The 20,761-nt window shown below is 44.9% G+C and overlaps 3 protein-coding genes across 4 annotated transcripts in view; 2 read left to right on the forward strand and 1 right to left on the reverse strand.

Moving 5' to 3' along the window:
* Window positions 1–2,563, reverse strand: part of LOC310666035 (hemicentin-1-like) — a 49,039-nt gene extending 46,476 nt beyond the window's left edge. The window contains exons 1-3 of the mRNA XM_083416531.1: window positions 2,275–2,563; window positions 687–1,031; window positions 269–571 (exon numbers count right to left, since the gene is read on the reverse strand). Coding sequence (XP_083272657.1) covers window positions 269–571; window positions 687–1,031; window positions 2,275–2,362 — 736 coding nt within the window. The 5' untranslated portion in view covers window positions 2,363–2,563. The remainder of the gene's footprint in view (window positions 1–268; window positions 572–686; window positions 1,032–2,274) is intronic.
* LOC310666072 (uncharacterized protein) overlaps window positions 1–20,761 on the forward strand; it is a 1,539,811-nt gene that overhangs the window by 1,473,161 nt on the left and 45,889 nt on the right. The window lies entirely within an intron of this gene.
* Window positions 8,139–11,832, forward strand: LOC310665911 (V-set and immunoglobulin domain-containing protein 10-like). The gene is made up of 3 exons (XM_083416308.1): window positions 8,139–9,023; window positions 9,179–9,478; window positions 11,485–11,832. Exons 1-3 carry the CDS (start codon window positions 8,900–8,902, stop codon window positions 11,601–11,603), a joined length of 543 nt encoding a protein of 180 aa, XP_083272434.1. The 5' UTR covers window positions 8,139–8,899; the 3' UTR covers window positions 11,604–11,832.

The following is a 20,761-nucleotide window of genomic DNA, read 5'->3' on the forward strand; positions in this document are numbered from 1 at the left end:
TGAATGCCCTGTCAGATACACTTGCATGCCCTGAACCCATTTCTTAAGGCAGGAAAAGGAGGAGATGGGGGCAGCAGCAGCAATTCACAGGATCAGATCAATCTTCAAGGAGCTCTCTGTACGCTCCAATCCTGCTCACAAGCATGCGAAGAGCAGCATTTATTAATACAAACACATCTCCTCAAATCCCTCATGTTAAGGGCTAGCCTGCCTTTTCATCACCACAAGCAACTCCTCTGGATAATGAAGGAAAGGATATATTGCTCACCTTCATCACTCTGGCAGATGTTGAGCAAGTCAAAGGAGGCTCTCTTTTGATCAACAGGATTGCTGACCAGGCAGGTGAATTTGGAGTCCAAAGAACTGTTCCAGTAGAAGACATGGAGCTCCCGGCCATTGTCAGAAACCTGGTACTGATTCACACTCTTTCCTAAGGCCCTGTGTGGATCCCCTGTTTCCCAGGAGATACTGAGATCTTTCCTTCCGGGTGTGTGGCATCGCAAGGTCACATTACATCCACTTGGAGTCTTGGATTCCACTTGGTGGTCTATCTGTGGTGTTAGCACTGGCTCTGTGGAACACAAATGAAATCAGCACAAAGTTTGGGTCCAACCCCTCCCAGTACCTATATTGCAAAGTGGTGCTGATCCTATTCCATGAGCCAAACAGTGAAAGCAATAACTTACCATAAACAGTGAGGCTGAAACGCTTTTCTTGAAACTGTGCCTTTGTATACCAGATACGAATATTGTACATTCCAGTATCATCCAGCTCCAGGTCTTTGACCTTCAGTGTTGTCTCGTTCACCATGTCTAGCCGTTGTCCAAACCGGCCAGTGGGACTTGGGTGCTCCAGTTTCCCATGACTGAATTCCCCCAGCCAATAGCCTAGGTCACGTCTTTGAGGGCGGAAGTCCCATTCCATTTTCTCCACAGTTATTCCTTGAGATACATTGGCAGAAAACAAGACTGATCCTCCCAGGATTCCCTTCACCTGATGGGTTGGATTCTCCACTGCATGGTTTAAAGTGTCTAGGGAGGGGAGGGTGGTGGGGGAGGAGATACAAACAAAGGGGGAAAAATAGTGTCATTGTTGTTCAGTAAAGTCTGAACTTCATCTGTAAAAAAAAGAAAAAAAAGAAGAGCAATTGATTAAACACTTAAATCTTTTCAAAGCTGCCGATTGGTCATATTTTGAGGAATATCCAGCTCTGTGTAATTGCCACAAGGAAAAATTCTGAAAAAGTAGTAGAATTTCCCCAAACAAGGAACAAAAGTTCATTTATTTCAGTTCATAGGATTTACATACTGCTTTGTGGTAAGAAAGTCTCAAAGCAGTTTACAAAACGTTTGCTGAAAACTCAGCACAGAAAGCTCTAACCCACTGAAAAAATATTCTAAGCAGCAATCTAAAAACCAACTGCATGTGTGTTTCAGGGAAAAAATGATTCTGCACTATTTTTGTGTGAAAACGAGTTAAATTAATACAGAGTTCAGAGAAGAAACTGATTCTGTTCCACCAAGATCCCCAGTTGCCTTTTTCTGCTCATTGGTTGGCCTCTCTAATTTGCTGTTTGCTCTTAGCCAGGGGTCAGCAGCCTTTTTCAGCCGTGGGCCGGTCCACCATTCCTCAGACCATGTGGTGGGCTGGACTATATTTAGCTGAAAAAAATGAAAGAATTCCTATGCCCCACAAATAACCCAGAGATGCATTTTAAATAAAAGGACACATTCTACTCATGTAAAAACATGCTGATTCCTGGACTGTCTGCGGGCCAGGCTGAGGCAGCGATTGGGCCGCATCCAGCCCATGGGCCTTAGGTTGCCTACCCTTGCTCTTATCTGACATTTATTTTGTATTGGTTAATGAATGGCATATCACAGGGAAAAATCCTGCAGGAAAACATCATAGACCTAGAGACGAGGTCGACTTGCAGTCACCATATCCAGTGTTTTTATCCCATTTCACTCCACACCTTCAGGGGAGATGATCACCTTCATCATACACACACATTGTCCCCCCAAGTTCAGCTCAGTAACAAATATCACACAGAGAATTAAACTTTCAAAAGCCTTCTGTTGGAGCTTCTTTTGAAGCCAGCAAGGATGTTCTTGGAGGGTTCCAGCTGGGGAGACGAGGCCCTGAGTGCTAGTAACCAATATTGCCAATAATTTCCCTCTTCATTACAAATGAAACTCAGAGCGCACCCTCCATGCATTTAGTAGGTGGGGTTTTTGTTTTGTTTTTTGAGGGAGAAAGCAGAGAAGTCCTTACCCATGGAAGAGTACAGCAATAGTCCAAAGAAGAGGTCTTTTGCGAGAAAAGTCCACCATCGTATCTCTCCAGAGGTGCAGAGAGCCATGAGTAGCAGTCATGCACCAGAATGCCTGTTTCTGGGAGTGACCGATGGGGAGACTTGCTGCTGTTGAGCTCAGGTCCTGCCTGTGGGCATTGAGGAATCTGTTTCACCACCCTGAGAAGGACAGCTTCAAAGTGGCTCACAGCAAACGTTGAAAACAGCAAAACAAAGGGCACTGGAAATACAAATGTACAAAATACAGAATATGACAGTAAATTAAATAAATGACAGAAATAAACAATTTGGCCAAACAAAGAATAACTTCAATATTACATCCCCCCCCCCCGACAAAACCCCAGAGGCTTTAGTACATGGATACAAAGCAACACAAGAGTTAACTGACAATGAAGTTTCTGGCCCTGTTCTTGCTACACTCCAAGCAGCCTGGCTTAAATACAGTTCAGAGGGGAGGGGAAGGTGGCATACACAGCTGGCTCCCGTATCCTTCCCCAGAGGAGTCTGGCGACTGCAAGAGGCAAATGTCGGGGATGACAATGATAGTCTCTTCCACAGCCTCCTGAACAAACCAGCTGCTTGCACAGGTCTTGTTGCTCTACAGGACAAACAGTGCGCGACTTACGAGTCGTGAACTAGCGAACACAACGGCCGGCTGTCCGTTAGTCCTGTCACTTCCCAGCAGATCAGACCCTCCCCTTTAAACCAGCAAGTGCCTTACAGCAAACGTTCAAAACATCAAAATACAGAGCATTGAAAATACAAATGTAAGAAATACAGAATATGATAGTATTTTTTAAAAAAGACAGAAATAAACAATTTGGCAAACACAGAATAAATTCACCATCATCATAGATGCAGTCTCTCCCCCCTCCCACATCAGCTCAGTAACAAATTTGACAAAAAGAATTAAGCCTTTTCTTGGAGATTCCTTTGAAGCCACCCAGGGTGTTCTGAAGGATTGGGTTTCTGAGCAGTCAGTTTAAGCTGGGGAAAGGAGGCCCTCAGTGATAGCAAAGAATATTGCCAATAATTTCCCTTTTCATACCAAATCAAACTTAGAGTGCCCCCTCCATGCATTTAGGTGGGTTTCTTCTTCTTCTTCTTCTTCTTCTTCTTCTTCTCCTCCTCCTCCTCCTCCTCCTCCTCCTCCTCCTCAAGGAAGAGTACAGCAATACTCTGAAGAAAAGGTCCTCTGTGTCAAAAATCCACAGTCGTGGACTGTGGGTTGCAGAGAGCCATGAGTGGCAGTGAAGCCCCAAACTAGTCGTTTCTGGGAATCATCTATGGGAAACTTGCTGATGTTGCACTTAGGTCCTGCCTGGTGGCTTCCCTTTCTGGCATCTGTTTCACTACTGTGAGGAGAACAACCTCTCTCTTCTGTACAAGATAGATGCTCTAAAATAAGCCTGTTCATCCATCTTATAAGCGTGGCCCGAGTACAGGGTCTTATTCAGAAGAGTTATGAACTTGCGAACACAACGGTCATGTCTGTCTGTCCTCTCGCTTCCCAGCATATCAGATCCTCCTCTTTAAACCAGGAAGGCTGTCTGTGCTCGCTTTCCCTCCCCTTCTTATCCAAGAAAAACTGTGTTTCCCCTCCATTGTTGTTGACTCCTCCTTTCACGGCTCTTTGTTCTTCCCCTCCAAAACCAGCAAGGATCAGCGGAGAAAGAGAAACCGATACGAGCTGTCTCAGTAACTTTCTCTCTTGATTAAGATTGAATGAGTTTATTTATATGCCGCCGTTCCGCAAAGAGCTGAGCCCAAAGCGGCTCACAGCAAACGTTCAAAACATTAAAATACAGAGCACTGGAAATACAAATGTAAGAAATACAGAATAACTTCAATATTACATTCCCCCCCCCCCCTCCGAAAAAGCCCCAGAGGCTTTAGTACATGGATACAAAGCAACACAAGAATTAGCTGACAATGAAGTTTCTGGCCCTGTTCTTGCTACACTCCAAGCAGCCTGGCTTAAATACAGTTCAGAGGGGAGGGGAAGGTGGCATACACAGCTGGCTCCCGTATCCTTCCCCAGAGGGATCTAGCGACTGCAAGAGGCAAATGTCGGGGATGACAATGATAGTCTCTTCCACAGCCTCCTGAACAAACCAGCTGCTTGCACAGGTCTTGTTGCTCTACAGGACAAACAGTGCGCGACTTACGAGTCGTGAACTTGCGAACACAACGGTCATGTTCATCCATCCATCCGTCCGTCCGGCCACTTTCCAGCAGATCAGCCCCTCCCCTTTAAACCAGCAAGTGCCTCACAGCAAACGTTCAAAACATCAAAATACAGAGCATTGAAAATACAAATGTAAGAAATACAGAATATGATAGTATTTTTTTAAAAAAGACAGAAATAAACAATTTGGCAAACACAGAATAAATTCAACATTACCCTCCCCCAAAAAACACATCGAGGCTTTATCACAGCAAAGTTTCTGGCACGGGTCTCCCTACATTCCAGGCAGCCTGGCTTAAATGCAGTTCAGAGGGGACAGAAAGATGGCTTACAACTGCCTTCCCATATCCTTCTCCAGAGGAGTCTGGCAGCTGAAAGAGGCAAATGTCAGGGAGGATAGCAATGCTCAGTCTCTTCCCCAGCCTCTGGAAACACCAGCTGCTGGCACAGATCTTATTGCTCTTCAGGAGCCCTGGGTGTGGTTTGTGGGGGAGGAGCAGAATTGCTTTGTTTGCAATGATTGGCTATTAAGAAAAGTCTTATGCTCATGAATGAATAATGTTAAGAAATTAAAGTGTGAGAGGCGTTTCTGTCCCCCACAAGCACTGAGTCCCCGCTTCCGTCGTAGGACTTGCCAAAACAAGAGCAACAGCTGCAACAGGGAGGTTCTTCCCGTCGGAGAATGTTCCCGGCCGGGCGGAGCTGCCGGCGTCGCCGTGCGGCTCTCTCTCTCTCCCCCCTCCCGGCTCCTTGCAACAGGGAATGCCAGCGAGCGGCGTCTCTTCCTCTTGGTTTTAATGGCGAGGGACGGGGCATTCTCCACCGCTGGGGCACCCCATTCCGAGAACGATCTTTCCAAAAAAAAGCAGCAGAAGTGTGCCAAGAGCAGGGCACGTAGCTGTCAACCTTTCCGAATCCTATTCGGAATGAGGGAATTTCCCTTTTAAAAAAATGGAAACGTCGACAGCTATGGCAGGGCAGTGTGAACTGGATCCCGCATCTCGACCCCGCTCTTCTGATCAACTTTCCCCTATTAACGCCAGAAATGTTTCCGGACGTTTCGACGGCCTTTCTCTGCAGCGCCTCTCTCGCCAGAGACTTCAATCATTCAGTGTGGGGAGCGGAGGCGCAGAGACAGAGACAGACACACAGACAGACAGACACACACACACACACACAGAGAGAGAGAGAGAGAGAGAGAGAGAGAGAGAGAGAGAGAGAGAGGCCAGTAGAGGGCGTCCTCTCTTTGGAAGTCACTGCTTGTGGATACCGTGCAGGAGCCTTCGTGGCACTGTTGTGGATGCCTACTAAGCAACTGCATCAGTTGTTATTACTGCTATTACTTAGCCAGCAGCTGGCAGCCTTCCTAGTAAGGAAAAGATGTCTCGTTTTGTTAGCCCCAAAATGGAAATCGAGCGAGATTCCCAACCAAAGAAACTGAAGCTGATGGAATATGCGCAGCTTGCAGACTTAACATATAGAATAGGAGAACAAGAAGAACATATGTTTAGAGAAGATTGGAAAACGTTTATTGAATATATGGGGGGGGGGGTACCTGAAAATGCTGGCAGCATTAAGGTAAATTCAACACTGTAAATAAGTTTTGATGGAGGTAATAATGGAATACTGATCGGTTTAGTTGATATAAAATATGCAGGGATGTATGCTATGCAAAATGAACCATGGAAAGAGAAGAAGGGAAGTCATTTATATTTTAGGTAAAGGTAAAGGGACCCCTGACCATTAGGTCCAGTCGTGGCCGACTCTGGGGTTGCAGCGCTCATCTCACTTTATTGGCTGAGGGAGCCGGCAAACAGCTTCCGGGTCATATGGCCAGCATGACTAAGCCACTTCTGGCAAACCAGAGCAGTGCACAGAAACGCTGTTTACCTTCCCGCCAGAGTGGTACCTATTTATCTACTTGCACTTTGCTGTGCTTTCAAACTTCTAGGTTGGCAGGGGCAGGGACCGAGCAACAGGAGCTCACACCGTTGCGGGGATTCGAATCGCCAACCTTCTGATCTGCAAGTCCTAGGCTCTGTGGTAAACCACCCGCGTCCCTTACCATTGATATTTTAAGGTTGTTTAAATGAATATTCTAAATTGTAAAACAGAAAATTTAATACAAATTACACACACACACACGGAAAAGATGTCTCAGAAAGAAAATCTCCTTTGTGGATGTTGTGCCATGGGCACAGGTTGAAGACATAGGAGTCAAGGTCCCTTCGCTGCCACCCCCAATAAAATATTTGAGGGGGCCACCCATCCCCCATTGATGGGTATTGCCATTCAAACAGTATGTGTGTGCCATGTCATGTGATTGATAATGCAGGATGGGGCTTCTGTTGCATTCTGACCTTTTCAGTTCTCCGAGATTGGGGAGAAGGAGGGAGTAATTCCCTCCCACTTTCAAGAGAATCACTCTCTGGTCTGCTGTCTCTCTGCTGGTTGTCTAGCAACCCTCCCACTGCCGTCTATCTCTCCCCCTTCTTGCAAGCTGTGCTTGTCTGCGCTATCTGAGTCAGGGAACTCTTGGGAAAGGGAGGTAGAGCCCATCCCCTTCTGCTCTGTCTGTGATCTTTCGTCTCCAGAGTCAGACTCTGTCTCTCTTTGTACTGGCAATCTTTCATCATCTTTCATCACCTGACTCTGACTCTTCACCAGCACTCGATTCATCCACATCCCTGACATTAAAGGTCAGACCAAGAGGCACTTGGCCCCTGAGCCTGAGGTACTCCATCCTGGCTTAGGCAGAAGACAGGTAGTGTGAAGTGCAGGTATGTTAGGCCCAGATACCTCTCACTTTATAAATTAAGCCCTGACAGTTCCACACATAAATTTCACTTCAGAACCCCACTTCAGGGGCTTGAGACAGGGGGTCTTTACCACTTCTTACCTTGAGATGCTGGAGACTGGACCTAGGGCCTCGTTTGCTTTTGTACTAAGCAGTATTCAAATCTTGTTAAATAAATAAAATAAAGTGCCCAGCCTGAGGAAACTGACAGCCCGTATCCTGCAAAAGGCAGAATTCCAGTCCTCCTGGTTCTGAATAAAGGGCTGGATTCATCTGAGGACCACAGGGTGGTATGGAATATAAAACCACAAAGCACATAGTAACAAACAAAACCTTTCAAGCCCTAAATGGCCCTGGCCCAGTATACCTGAAGGAGCATCTCCTCCCTCATCATACAGCCCAGGCATTGAGGTCCAGCATCAAGGGTCTTCTGGCAGTTCCCTCACTGCGAGAAGTGAGGTTACAGAGATCCAGGCAGAGGGCCTTCTCGGTGGTGGCACCTGCCCTGTGGAACACCCTCCTGTAAGATGCCAAGGGGATTAAAAACTATTTTAGAGAATATCTGAAGGCAGCCCTGTATCGGGAAGTTTTTAATGTTTGATGTTTCAGTATGATCTAATATATGCTGTGAGCCACCCAGAGTGGCTGGGGAAACCCAGCCAGATGAGTGGGGTATAAATAATAAATAATAATAATAATAATAATAATAATAATAATAATAATAATAATAATAATATTTAGAAGGCCATAGGTAGCTTAATCAGCCAAAGGCCTTGTTTTGGTCAGCAAAATAACTTCCATCAATAACATGAGGCTGGTGCAGAAAGGGAGGCATTGTGGTAGTAAATTGTTTCTATGATACTCTATCCTGAAAAGGAAGTGAGATGTTGCAGAGAAGATAAGGGGCCAAAAGAAAAAGCGGAAACTGCTGCGGTTGGGGGGCTGTGGTCAAAGCAGGAGGGGCTTAGCCATGCACAGTGGAGCCCATTCTGAAACGGGACAGTGGTAAAGAAGATGGAGTCCAAAACCACTTGGCTAATTCTGTTGCTTTGGACTATCCAGTCTGCAGGTGAGGCAGGATATCTGGCAGAACATCTGCAGCCAAACGGGACCCAGGATGACTCAGGGTCCTCCTGTCATGTGTCCAGAGGCTGATTTCCTTGTTTTGCATGGGTGATCCTTCCCAGTGTTCATAAGGATGCAGATGCCAGATTTTAAGGGTTAGTGAAGCAAGGGCTGTTTGGTGAGGAAGTATTTTGTGTGAAAGGTGAACGTAACGACTGAATGCAGATGGAAGTTTCAAGGACTGTGAACAGTGTGCCTATATCATTTTTATTGGGACATAAACATTCTCTCTCACCTTTCTCTTTTATAAATAGGGCCTCTAAGTAATCCGGAAGAGGTTCCTCCCCAGTACCAGGTAAGCTGGACCGTAGGAGGATCAGTCTTGCTGCACGTGGACGTTCCCTCAGAAGACACCGTGGACAAAATTGAATGGGATTTCAAGCTTAAAACTGGTTTGGAACTCTGGTTTGCTGAATCCAGGGGTAGAAAGCTGGAGAGGCCTCATCCAAGAGACAGATTTGGGCAGCGGCTAGAAATGGTCAATGAGACCACATTGAGGATCAAAGATCTGCAGGTGGAGGACAGTGGAGCATACAGGGCTCGTGTGAGCTTTGCTACAAAGCACTTTCAAGATCAAACATTCCTCCTCACTGTATACGGTAAGTGGTTGTTTTCTCACCTGTGTGTGTTTGTTGCTTAACTGAGCATGGAAAAGGACCCAGCCATTCCCATCCCTTGCTGTCTTTTTACTGGGCTGTTACTGACACCCGTCAGTGGCACCGATGGCACAAACTTTCCCCACATTTCCCCACAGAGCCGGTCCCAGAGCTGAAGATTCTCCCCCGAAATGTGTCCAATACTCCATATGGCTGCAATGTGACCTTGCAATGTCAGGTGTCCGGAAAGGGGGAATTTAACATCTCCTGGAGAAGAGGGAACCCCCTCAGCGACATAGAAGTTGGGTCAGACTGGTTCCAGCTCTCTAATAATGGCAAGGACCTCCACTTGTCCTGGTGGCCCAACTCCTCAGAGCCCAATTTCACCTGCCTGGTCACCAGTCCAGATGATCAGAAGAACATCTCTTTCAGTGTGCTCAATATTTGCCAGACTAGGGGTGAGTTGGCTGCAAACCTGTGGGTGAATTGGAGGGGTTACTGGTTAATGTATTTTTTCTAAAGATTTTCTTATTACAGTGGTGCCCCGCAAGACAAATGCCTCGCAAGATGGAAAACCCGCAAGACGAAAGGCTTTTCCGTTTTCAGAGGTGCTTCGCAGGACGAATTTCTCTATGGGCTTGCTTCGCAAGATGAAAATGTCTTGCAATTCTTGAGGGGTTTTTTTCACTCCCCAACCCCTTTTTCTAAAGCGCTAAGCTGCTAATAGCCTTTTAGCAGCTAATCCGCTAATCCCTTAAGCCTTTAATAGCCACTAATAGCCGCTAATAGCCGCTAAACCGCTAATAGCGCTAATCCGCTAATGGTCTTGCTTCGCAAGACGAAAAAACCGCTTGACGAAGAGACTCACGGAACGGATTCTTTTCGTCTTGCGAGGCACCACTGTATGTGCAATGTCTCTCTCTCTCTCTTTTTCTCCAAGTAACATTTTTTACAGATCAGTTTCATTTGCTGAGACATTAGGAGACATCGCTGGTGCAGGTTCTGTGCTATTCGCTTGTGTTCCTTTGGTGGTGAGAGAGGTTGGGGTTGGCCTAGGGTGTGGCTGTTCATTTGTGGTTGGCTGTGGTGGTCTTTGTTTTCATGTGTGAGTGGGGTGGGTAGGTGTTTTGGATCAGGTTAGCCATACAGTGGTACCTCTAGTTATGTACTTAATTTGTTCCGGAGGTCTGTTCTTAACCTGAAACTGTTCTTAACCTGAAGCACCACTTTAGCTAATGGGGCCTCCCGCTGCCGCTGTGCAATTTCTCTTCTCATCCTGAAGCAAAGTTCTTAACCCAAGGTATTATTTCTGGGTTAGTGGAGTCTGTAACCTGAAACGTCTATTGGACGCAGTTTTCCCCCTCCAAAAATTGAGGGGAAATGTGTGTGTGTCCTACGGAGCGAATGCAGGCTTGTGCCATAGCCTCGCGCAACCCCTCCGGCAAGGAGAGGCTGCACGGGGCTATGGCTTCTTTAGCCCTGCACAGCGTCTCCCGGCAAGGAGAGGCTGCATGGGGCTAAAGGGGAAGCCAAAACAGCGAGCAGGATCCATCCCACTCGCTGCCTTGCCTTCTTCCATAGCTGCGCGCAACCCCTCCGGCAAGGAGAGGCTGCACAGGGCTAAAGGGGAAGCCAAAACAGCGAGCAGGATCCATCCCGCTCGCTGCCTTGGCTTGTTCCATAGCTGTGCGCAACCCCTCTGGCAGGGAGAGGTTGTGTGCAGCCTGTACGCTGCTCTTTGGGGCTGTGGGGGAAAATATTTTTTTCTTGATTTCCCCCTCTAAAAACAGGGTGCGGCCTATGGTCCGGTGCACCCTATGGTACGAAAAATACGGTAAAAACTTCCTTAAACAAGGCTGCCTTCAGATGTCTTTTAAAGATATCTCTTGATGAAGGGCGGTATATAATTTTAATAAATAAAATAATAAATAAACAAACAAATCTCTAACTCAAATATGTTTTTAAAAGAAGAAACCTGGGCCAGGGAAGTAAAATATTTCTTGGGGTTCACCGTCTGCAAATAGCAGGTAGGCATAGCATAATCTTCTTTTGTGCCCAGCAGAAATGCAGGTCTTCCCCTCTGGATTTTCTCTGAGCGGAGTCTCGCATTCTGAAATGACAGCCCAGTGCCTGAACATTCACAGGTCTGGGAACTTTGCAAACCAACCAGAGCTCTGCTATCGAAGGTTGCAAGACGTCAGAGCACATTTGGGTCTCTCAGAGGCCACCTGGAGCACACATTCTCCGTTTCAGGACCCTGGAGGAAGGGTGCTTGACCCCAATGTTTACCACTGGGGCAGCCAGGGCAGGCCCACAATATTAGCCTGACTCAACAGCAGGGCTATTTTATGTTCTTATGTCCATAGCTTTTGGAGGGAGGTATTGTGAGGCTCTCATCAGGAGTAGGATATCCCCAGATATTTTCTGACGGCTCCCTCCTTCAATGTCTTCTCTTCCCCTACAGGAGAAAACACCCCTATGTCTTGGGTAAGCCTGAGAGTTACCTTCATTCTTCTAGGACTCTTGGTGCAGATCACAATTCTCACCCTGGTGTACATATTTGGAAGAAAAGAAGAGCACTGAATCTGCTGAAGTCCTTTGAGGGAGACCCATGTGAATCCCACAATATTCCCTTTTTTAAATCTATTTGTCTGAAATGTTTGATATGCACTATTTAGTCCCCACCTGCAGCCTTCAAAATTCTGATGAGAGAACGCTTCTCATTTCCAAAGGTGTATTTTGGGAATATTTTGTTTGGGAAGGAGGTGGAATAAACAAATTTTGATGGTTTTCCTGCCTTCTGGAGAGACCATCTCATGAGGAACGGCTAAGGGAGCTGGGCATGTTTAGCCTGGAGAAGAGGAGGTTAAGGGGTGATATGATAGCCATGTTCAAATATAGAAAAGGATGTCACATAGAGGAGGGAGAAAGGTTGTTTTCTGCTGCTCCAGAGAAGCGGACACGGAGCAATGGATCCAAACTACAAGAAAGAAGATTCTACCTAAACATTAGGAAGAACTTCCTGACAGTAAGAGCTGTTTGACAGTGGAATTTGCTGCCAAGGAGTGTGGTGGAGTCTCCTTCTTTGGAGGTCTTTAAGCAGAGGCTTGACAACCGTATGTCAGGAGTGCTCTGATGGTGTTTCCTGCTTGGCAGGGGGTTGGACTCGATGGCCCTTGTGATCTCTTCCAACTCTAGGATTCTAGGAGGTCTCTATGGTCCTTTCAGGACCTGTTGATGAACTTTTTAGCGAGCCTTTTGAGTGGAGATATTTTTATACCCACCTGACTTTGAAATTGTTTTTATAGCTGTTTTTATTGTTGATGTTTCTTATCGTTAAATTCCTTTGGATGTTTCATGGGAAGTGATGCACGAATGAAGCAAATCAATAAAATAAAGCAGAGTGATCTTCTTCACTAAACCAGGGAGGCTGGGAGTTGTACTCCAACAACAGGAGGGCAACATTAACAATGCATTTTATTTGGGAAAATTGCTTGCAAAAATGTCAGTATTTAAGAAAATTGCATGCCAAGTCATTTTATTACCAGTTTCAAAACAAAGAACACCACTTAAAAAATTTAAAAGCTCAGAACAAAGTAAAAAAACAACAACTGTAAAACCACATATACATGCAAAAAAAGGTAAATTAGGAAAAATGCACTCTAAAATACTAGTGAATTGTCACGAGGTCTTAAAAATATCCACAAACTGATTTGGAAATGTGTTAATTGTATTAAATATACATGAGCAACAGATATAACTTAAGGGTGTGAAAACCCAAACCACCCCAAATTGGTTCGGATCCTGATTTGGATCTGTCCCTGATTTGCTTTGGATCAATTTGGACCCAATTCAACTCAATTCCAGTGCATTCATTTGCACTGGGAAACCAAAACAGCCACACACACACCCTTGCGTTGCTCGATGTAGGTGCATGAAATTTGGAGACATTGTATGCCTTCAAGAGGTGGTTAACCCCATCAAATTTCAAATAGGGTTTGTGCAAGCCACCTTTAAAGTTTGCAAAAAGAAAGGAAGAAAGAAAGAAAGAAAGAAAGAAAGATTGATTTTAGGGCTCATTCATGCCAGTCCACATGCTCCTGTTTCGCCTGTACCATGAAGTATTTTTAATTAAACTTTATACTTTATACACTCTGTGTGATGCTTCTGACGGTGTATACCATTTACAATGTACTCAAAAGACTCTCCGTCTCTCTCTCTCTCACGCACACACACACACACACACAACAAAGTATTAGTAAAGTCACAGGAAACAACTTTAAATGAAATGTAAACCTAATTTAAAAAAGAAAACCTGTTTTGCACAACTATCAGTTAGGTCAAAAATGTTTTGTTTTTATATCTAGGGAAACTGATATGTCATCTGGACATGGAAAACCCATACCACAAAAATAAAGAAATAAAGAAACAGGCAACCTTCAAGCCAATTTTTGAGACAGTGCAGATAAGCCCCACCCCCCACACAGAGGTGACAAAATACTAAGAAATACAGGCGCAGCTGTAAACGAAACACAAAAAAGAGGATCAAAATGTGTAGGGGGGAGTATAAGTGAAGTGATACAGCCTACAGAACTAGATGCAACTGAGCATGATTGGGTAATGATGGGAAAGGATTAGGAAGCAAACAGGCATATAAGAAAGGCTGAAACAAAATAAAAAACATCCTTCCAGTAGCACCTTAGAGACCAACTAAATTTGTTATTGGTATGAGCTTTCGTGTGCATGCACACTTCTTCAGATACCTACCTGTAACAAGAAAGGCTAGTTATTGGTATGGATAAACAAAAGATGAGCTGACCAAATGTGACCAAACTCTGTCAAACTTCATAACATTCAGAGAGAGCAATGTGCAGCTGCCCTCTGTGCATCCTTGTCTTCTCCTTATAAGGTGCCATTTGGAAAATTTCCAACACTTTGGAGACTGGCTGTCTGGCTTTCTGAGAGTTTTGGTCTCCAGAATAGTCCAAATCACTCCTGATCAATGTGGATTGTTGTGACTCGTTTTGTAGCTGCATAGACCCAATTCACACTTGGTTCAAATTGGCCTGATTGCACAGCCATAATATAAACTGAAATTGAGAGACTTTATGTGAGAGCCAAGCCAATATTCTTCAGCTTTGAGAAGTAACATATAAAATGGACATCCTTGCACAGCACAAGGGACCAGCGGAAGGTGACAAGATGTGATCAGATATATTTAAAATGAGGCACGAACTTTCTTGGTGTTTCCTGGCCTGCATTTTCACACCTTGGCTCTTTGATGTTCAAAGGAAGATAATTTGGACCCCAGTTGATATTTATAACACAACTAGACAGACAGCCAACACCTTCTGTTTCTGAGAAGGGGGACAACACTCAGCCAGCTCAGTCTCTGACTCACTCTGCCACTTTTTGTAGCTTTTACATTGGAACTTCTTATTTTCCTGAAAGTAGTTACATTCACTGAGAAGTTGAACAAACACCAATAAGGCACAAGGATACAAGGGGGTCAATTCCACTGCAAAGACGCCAAATGTAACCATTGCATAAGGGTCGTCTTAAGAGATGGGTAGGCAAACTAAGGTCTGGGGGCTGGATCAGGCCCAAGTGCCTTCTCAATCCAGCCCGTGGATGGTCTGGGAATCGGCGCGTTTTTACATGAGTAGAATGTGTCCTTTCATTTTAAATGCATCTCTGGGTTATTTGTGGGGCATAGGAATTTGTTCTTTTTCTTCTTCTTTTTTCAAAATATAGTCTGGCCCCCCACAAGGTCTGAGGGACAGTGGACCGGCCCCCTGCTGAAAAGGTTTGCTAACCCCTGCCTTAGGGCTTCACATTTGCAAGAAGTGAAGAAACAATTACAGGAAAGAAAGAAAACTAGATACAATTTAAATGTGTATGGATACAAATAAAAAAGAATACTTGGATACAATTATATATATATATATATATATATATATATAATATAATTATATTATATTATATTATATTATATTATATATAATATATATAATATAATATAATATAATATAATATAATTAATATAATATAATATAATATAATATAATATAATATAATATAATATAATAATAATCCAAGTATAATATAATATACTTGGATACAATTACCAAACTAGAAATAGGGTAATAAGCAGTGCAGGGAAGAAAGAAAAAGGCAAAGGAGATGTTCTTATGCAGAGCTAAGGCCCTTTTATTTCTTCAGTGGACCATCACAGGGACCCTGAAATGGAGTTTTAAAAAGCATTGTAGGAAAATGTGTCAAGGGCACTCTGCAGGAAGAGGGTAAGCATAGTTTTTGTGTGTTAGGATCTGCCAGGCCCTCCTAGGCAAGGAAGTAATATTCAAGGACACAATCCAGCCAGGCAAAAACACTCCAGGAAGCGGCAAAGCAGGGCCAGGGCTTAGTTATAAAATAAATCAGCCACAGAGAGGTATCTAAAGCCCACTCTTCCCAATAACTTTACATTCCATTGCTTTTGGGGAGGGTAGATAGGCAGATCCCAAGAATATTGCCTACCCTACCCTCCTTCCACTGTTCAAGCAAAGCAAAAACCAGCGCCTTTCCTTCTTTCCAAACTTTTCCAAATGATCAATATTTTCTCCTGCTGCATAAATCAGGGTCTGATCAGGGGATGCCTCTTTGCTTGCCAATTACGTCCAGATTCAAAGGTATTCCACTGCTCAGCATGGTAGCTTGCTGAGGCTGCCCTTGGATCAAGTCATTGACCCAGTGCCCTCACCTTCTCATCTAGGAGGCAAGGATTTCCACCCCCACACACAATCAGAAAAGGCATTAATGGATGACCATAGGTTGTGCCCCTTTGATACCCTCAAAGAGTTACAAGGGGCTTGCCCCTTACACACACACCACACATTTTTACTGTCTGGGACCCTTCCCTGGCACCTTGGTGTCCGGGAGGTCAAATGTCATGTTTATTGCAAAACAGGAAGTCACCAACAGGATAGTGTTGGAGTAACTGGACACGAGAAGGCATTAGTTTCCTTCATGAGCGTAAATAACCCTATGGATTACCTAATCACAGGATTAAAGTCAGCCAAGGCGCTGGCAAAACTGACATATAAGCTATGGGACAAGGATAACTGTGACTTTAAGGATGAATGGGAACCCTTTACAAAGTATCTGAAGATGCAACAAAGCGAACTGGACTCCTTGGCAGGTTTTGAATAAACATTCACAAACTTTTTATTGATAATAATCAGCGAAATAGTTTGAGGATCTATACAACTTTGTAACATGCAGAAATCAGCATTCTTAGAGAAACCAAAGACTGGAACTGAGGGAAGTTGGGGGGTGGGGGTTGTGTGGGTTTTGTGTGGGAAGGTGGGGGGAGGGAGGAAAAATGGGGGGGGAGAAGGATGATATGTTTTTGGATAATATGTCTTGTTATAATTTTGAATAAAATAAAAATAAAAATAAATAAATAAAGTCAGCCAAGGCGGTTGCTGTGGTAACACTCTAGTGCCCCAACTATATCTGTGATTAATGCATGCCATCTCAGTCGTTTGTCTGTTAGCCTGCAGTTAGTCAGTGTTACTTGTCTAGTGCCACATCTTGAATTGCTGGACTTATTTAGAGTAATGGAGATGCATTGTGCTTGTCTATATCTGCATATATCTGTATCTGGAAAAGCCTAAAAGCTGTATGCATCTGTGTCCAGAACTGTTTTACTGAGCCTTACTTTCTGTGGGACGCGGGTGGCGCTGTGGGTAAAAGCCTCAGCGCCTAGGGCTTGCCAATCGAAAGGTCGGCGGTTCGAATCCCCGCGGCGGGGTGCGCTCCCGTCGTTCGGTCCCAGCACCTGCCAACCTAGCAGTTCGAAAGCACTCCCGGGGGCAAGTAGATAAATAGGGACCGCTTACTAGCGGGAAGGTAAACGGCGTTTCCGTGTGTGGCTCTGGCTCGCCAGAGCAGCGATGTCACGCTGGCCACGTGACCCGGAAGTGTCTCCGGACAGCGCTGGCCCCCGGCCTCTTGAGTGAGATGGGCGCACAACCCTAGAGTCTGTCAAGACTGGCCCGTACGGGCAGGGGTACCTTTACCTTTACTTTCTGAAACAGTAAACCCATCCCTGCTTCCATGTGGTGACTGGTACTGGAAGCAACTTCCACTGCTGGGTATCTCACCTGAGATACCTAATACCAACTTGCCCTTGTGTATATATAGCTAACACATAAACCAATGGTCTGATTCAGCATAAGGAAGCTATCCCTATTCTTCTTTTGCTGGGCTCCATCTCCCATCAGCCCCTGTCAGCATAGTCAATGCTCAGAGATGATGGGAATTGTAGTCCAGTAACACCTGGAGGTTGACAGGTTTTCCAACCCTTCATTAATCTATTTCGCAGACTTGGTGGACTCTGTTGGTACTGAATTTTATAACAAGGAAATTAAAAGAGACCAGGAGACAAATCTTTCATTGCATAGAGTAGACTTTATTGAGAAACAAGCATGAAGTGAACAGATCAAGACCAATTTTCAAGAAGACACCACATCAAAAGCAATGAAAAGACATGAGCAGTGGGTGAGCTGAATCTACTATTTGCCTGGGAATGCAGACATAACTCCTTTGACAGGGAAAACTGACCACAATGTGTCAAGCCTCCTTGGCTAAAGAGAGCTACCTTGCAAGCTAGCAAAGGGAATTTTCAAAAACAAAAGAGTGAAAGATCATTGCCGGACTGAGCATGAAAGACGCTGTGCAGACACAGAGCCAACCTTAGCTAGAATTGTGAATGCTCAGCATTTTGGGTACCCAGTACCCCTAAGCATTTCACTGAATCTGTACCATAACTATCAATTCCCAACATGTTTGCACACCAGAGGAGTTGTTCCTTGGTGTTTTAGCAAGGGGAACAATGGGGATTGCAAATACTAATTGGGATGCAGGAAGGCTGGGACCTGCTAGGTGGATAGATTGGTCCACAAGGAATGGCACAGGATGGAGAACAAGAAGGCTGGCAGCTGCTAACTGGATAGATGGGGCCACAAGGAATGGCACAGGACGGAGAACAAGAAGGCTGGCAGCTGCTAATTGGATAGATGGGCCCACTTGGAATGACACAAGATGGAGAACACGACGGCTGGCAGCTGCTTACTGGATAGATGGGGCCACAAGGAATGGCACAGGACGGAGAACAGGAAGGCTGGCAGCTGCTAATTGGATAGATGGGCCCACTTGGAATGACACAAGATGGAGAACAAGAAGGCTGGCAGCTGCTAACTGGATAGATGGGGCCACAAGGAATGGCACAGGACGGAGAACAGGAAGGCTGGCAGCTGCTAATTGGATAGATGGGCCCACTTGGAATGATACAAGATGGAGAACACGATGGCTGGCAGCTGCTAATTGGACAGATGGGCCCACTTGGAATGACACAGGATGGAGAACACGACGGCTGGCAGCTGCTTACTGGATAGATGGGTCCACATGGAATGGCACATGATGGGAGGCAACAGAACATCATGTTGGAGAAGTTGGAGGTTAGCCTGGAACAATATATGCAGAACAAGAATGAATACACAAGTATCTGCAAACAGAATTCTTCCTATATACACATAAAGATCTAGGAGTGTCAACAAACTGCAATTCTTTTGGCCACCAATACCTGGCACTGCAAAGTACAACATGATGACAACCTTAATGGCCAGGCAGGCAGGCAGTGGAGACCAACAGATGGGAGAGTGATGGCTGGATAGCTGAGGTCAGTGAGGGAACATCAGGATGGACAGCAGAATCCAGCAAGGGAGTGTCTGGTGGAGGCCACAGCACCCACTGACAGAACAGCAGGATGGGCATTGGAGGTCAGCAAGAGAAGGGTGGAAGAGGAGACCTCCAAAGCCTAACCACTCTCTGAAGGAAAGGAGAGGAAAACTCCCTCAACACCCTTCCAACTTCTTCAAACCTTAGGGGAGAGTGGGTTGTGGGTGAGTTGGAAGGGTGAAAGGGATTGGATGGGGGTGGTAGGGGCTGTGGGGTATGTGGATCTGCGGGAGGTGGCTGGGGAGGAAAGAGCTGTGGAAGGTTGGGTAGATCTGGGCCTAGTGTGGGATGAAGAAGAAGAATGCATAGATGGATGCACCAACTTTCTGGCCAACTTAAACTCAAGAAATAGAGATCCATTGGCCAGGGAACCAGTTGTTTTTGTTCTTTTTAAGGAAAAGAAAGGGGGGGAAATTGACCATGAAAACAAACATAGGGTTGCATCCAAAGTTCATCCTGCTCAGAGTAGACCCACTGAACTTTATGAGCATGACTCATTTTGATGCACTGATTTCAATGATTCTACTCTGAATAGAACTTAGTCGGATAGAGTCCATTCTGTTTCAGGAAACAAGAGAACAAGTTATACATATAAATTCTTTACTAAACATAACTTCACATTAACTAGGTCAGATTCATAAGATCATAGTATTGTAGAGTTCGAAGGGACCATCAGGATCATCTAGTCCAACTTCCTGAAATGCAGGTATCACCAAAGGTGTTGTTTCTCCCATGAGCCTAGTCAACCATGATGACCAATGGTCAGGTCAAGACTGGTAGGAGTCCATCAACAGCATCTGGAGAGCCAGTGTTCATCACCTTTACACTCATTCAATCTCCCAGTTTAAATACTTTGGAGGAATGTTAATCAAATGTTCTTGCCAACTAACCCCTACTCAGAGCAGATCCATTGAAATAAATAGCCATAATTAACTCAAGACCATGTATTTCAATAGGATTACTCTGAGCAAGACGTAATTGGGTACATGTCTCCTTGGAAGGCAGGTTAGAACAGCTATGAAACCAGCTACGACCTTTTCTAACCACTAAGTTAGACCCAAAACCTGATAGTTTGGGTCAATTGTGGAGGTAGTGGTGGTTGGTTGTCCTCAGAAAATGATGTCCATTTTGAGAAGTGTAAGAGCAAGTAACAAATTTAAATTGCTTTACGAACACCACCTCACATCCCACCAGATTCAACTAAAGTTGAACTAAATCCAACTTACCTGTGACAGCTGATGAAAAGAAGTCAGGAGGAGGCGACAGAAGCAGTTGGAAGTGTGGGGCAATGTTGAGAGCTTTTATACAAGTTCTGTAGGAGCCAGAAGGCTGCCTTGGCCACTGAGACTATCATTTGCTGCCTGCCTCAAGTCAAAGGGCTCCAATCACAGGTTTCTCCTGGTTTATTATCACCCACCCCTTCCTAATCCTGAGATTTGGGGTGTGTTCATCCTGTCCTGCTTTCTCCTTTCAATGAAGACTATTACAAGTCTAAGTGGCACACAGCTGGTTAGTTTTCTGGAAGCAGACCACTAATTTTAAAGGTCAGTCACAATGGCTATTTTCTTCAGGACAATTTGGGCACCAATTTCACAGTATGCTGACTACATCTTGTCCTTCAGATTATTGGGGCTTAATGTGGAAGTAGGGATGCAGGAGAAAATTGACCAGGTACACATTCAAAGCCAAATCTATCAAATCCGCACTTTCTGAAACAAGATGAAAACTGAATCACAGCCATCCTTGGAAATTCTGAATATTTTGATATAGTTCTCTATAGCTATGCATATTTTATGCAAATTGGTAGTTATTGGTGTCCAGACTAGGGATACTACATCAGTGGGATTATTTCTGTACTGGCTGTGGGTTGGAATAGAAACCCTTTCAAGTTCTCCCCACCTCTATGAGTTATATCTTACCCAGAGCAGACCCATTGAAAT

The sequence above is a fragment of the Podarcis tiliguerta genome (assembly GCF_965153285.1).
Source record: "Podarcis tiliguerta genome assembly, chromosome: 16".
Taxonomy (NCBI): Eukaryota; Metazoa; Chordata; class Lepidosauria; order Squamata; family Lacertidae; genus Podarcis; species Podarcis tiliguerta.

Excerpts from the sequence above, each read along its gene's own strand:
- LOC310665911 (XM_083416308.1), top strand. The coding sequence starts at position 8,900 with ATGGTCAATGAGACCACATTGAGGATCAAAGATCTGCAGGTGGAGGAC. Across the intron at positions 9,024-9,178 it reads ATTCCTCCTCACTGTATACG|AGCCGGTCCCAGAGCTGAAG; the intron begins GTAAGTGGTTGT and ends ATTTCCCCACAG. Across the intron at positions 9,479-11,484 it reads CAATATTTGCCAGACTAGGG|GAGAAAACACCCCTATGTCT; the intron begins GTGAGTTGGCTG and ends CTTCCCCTACAG.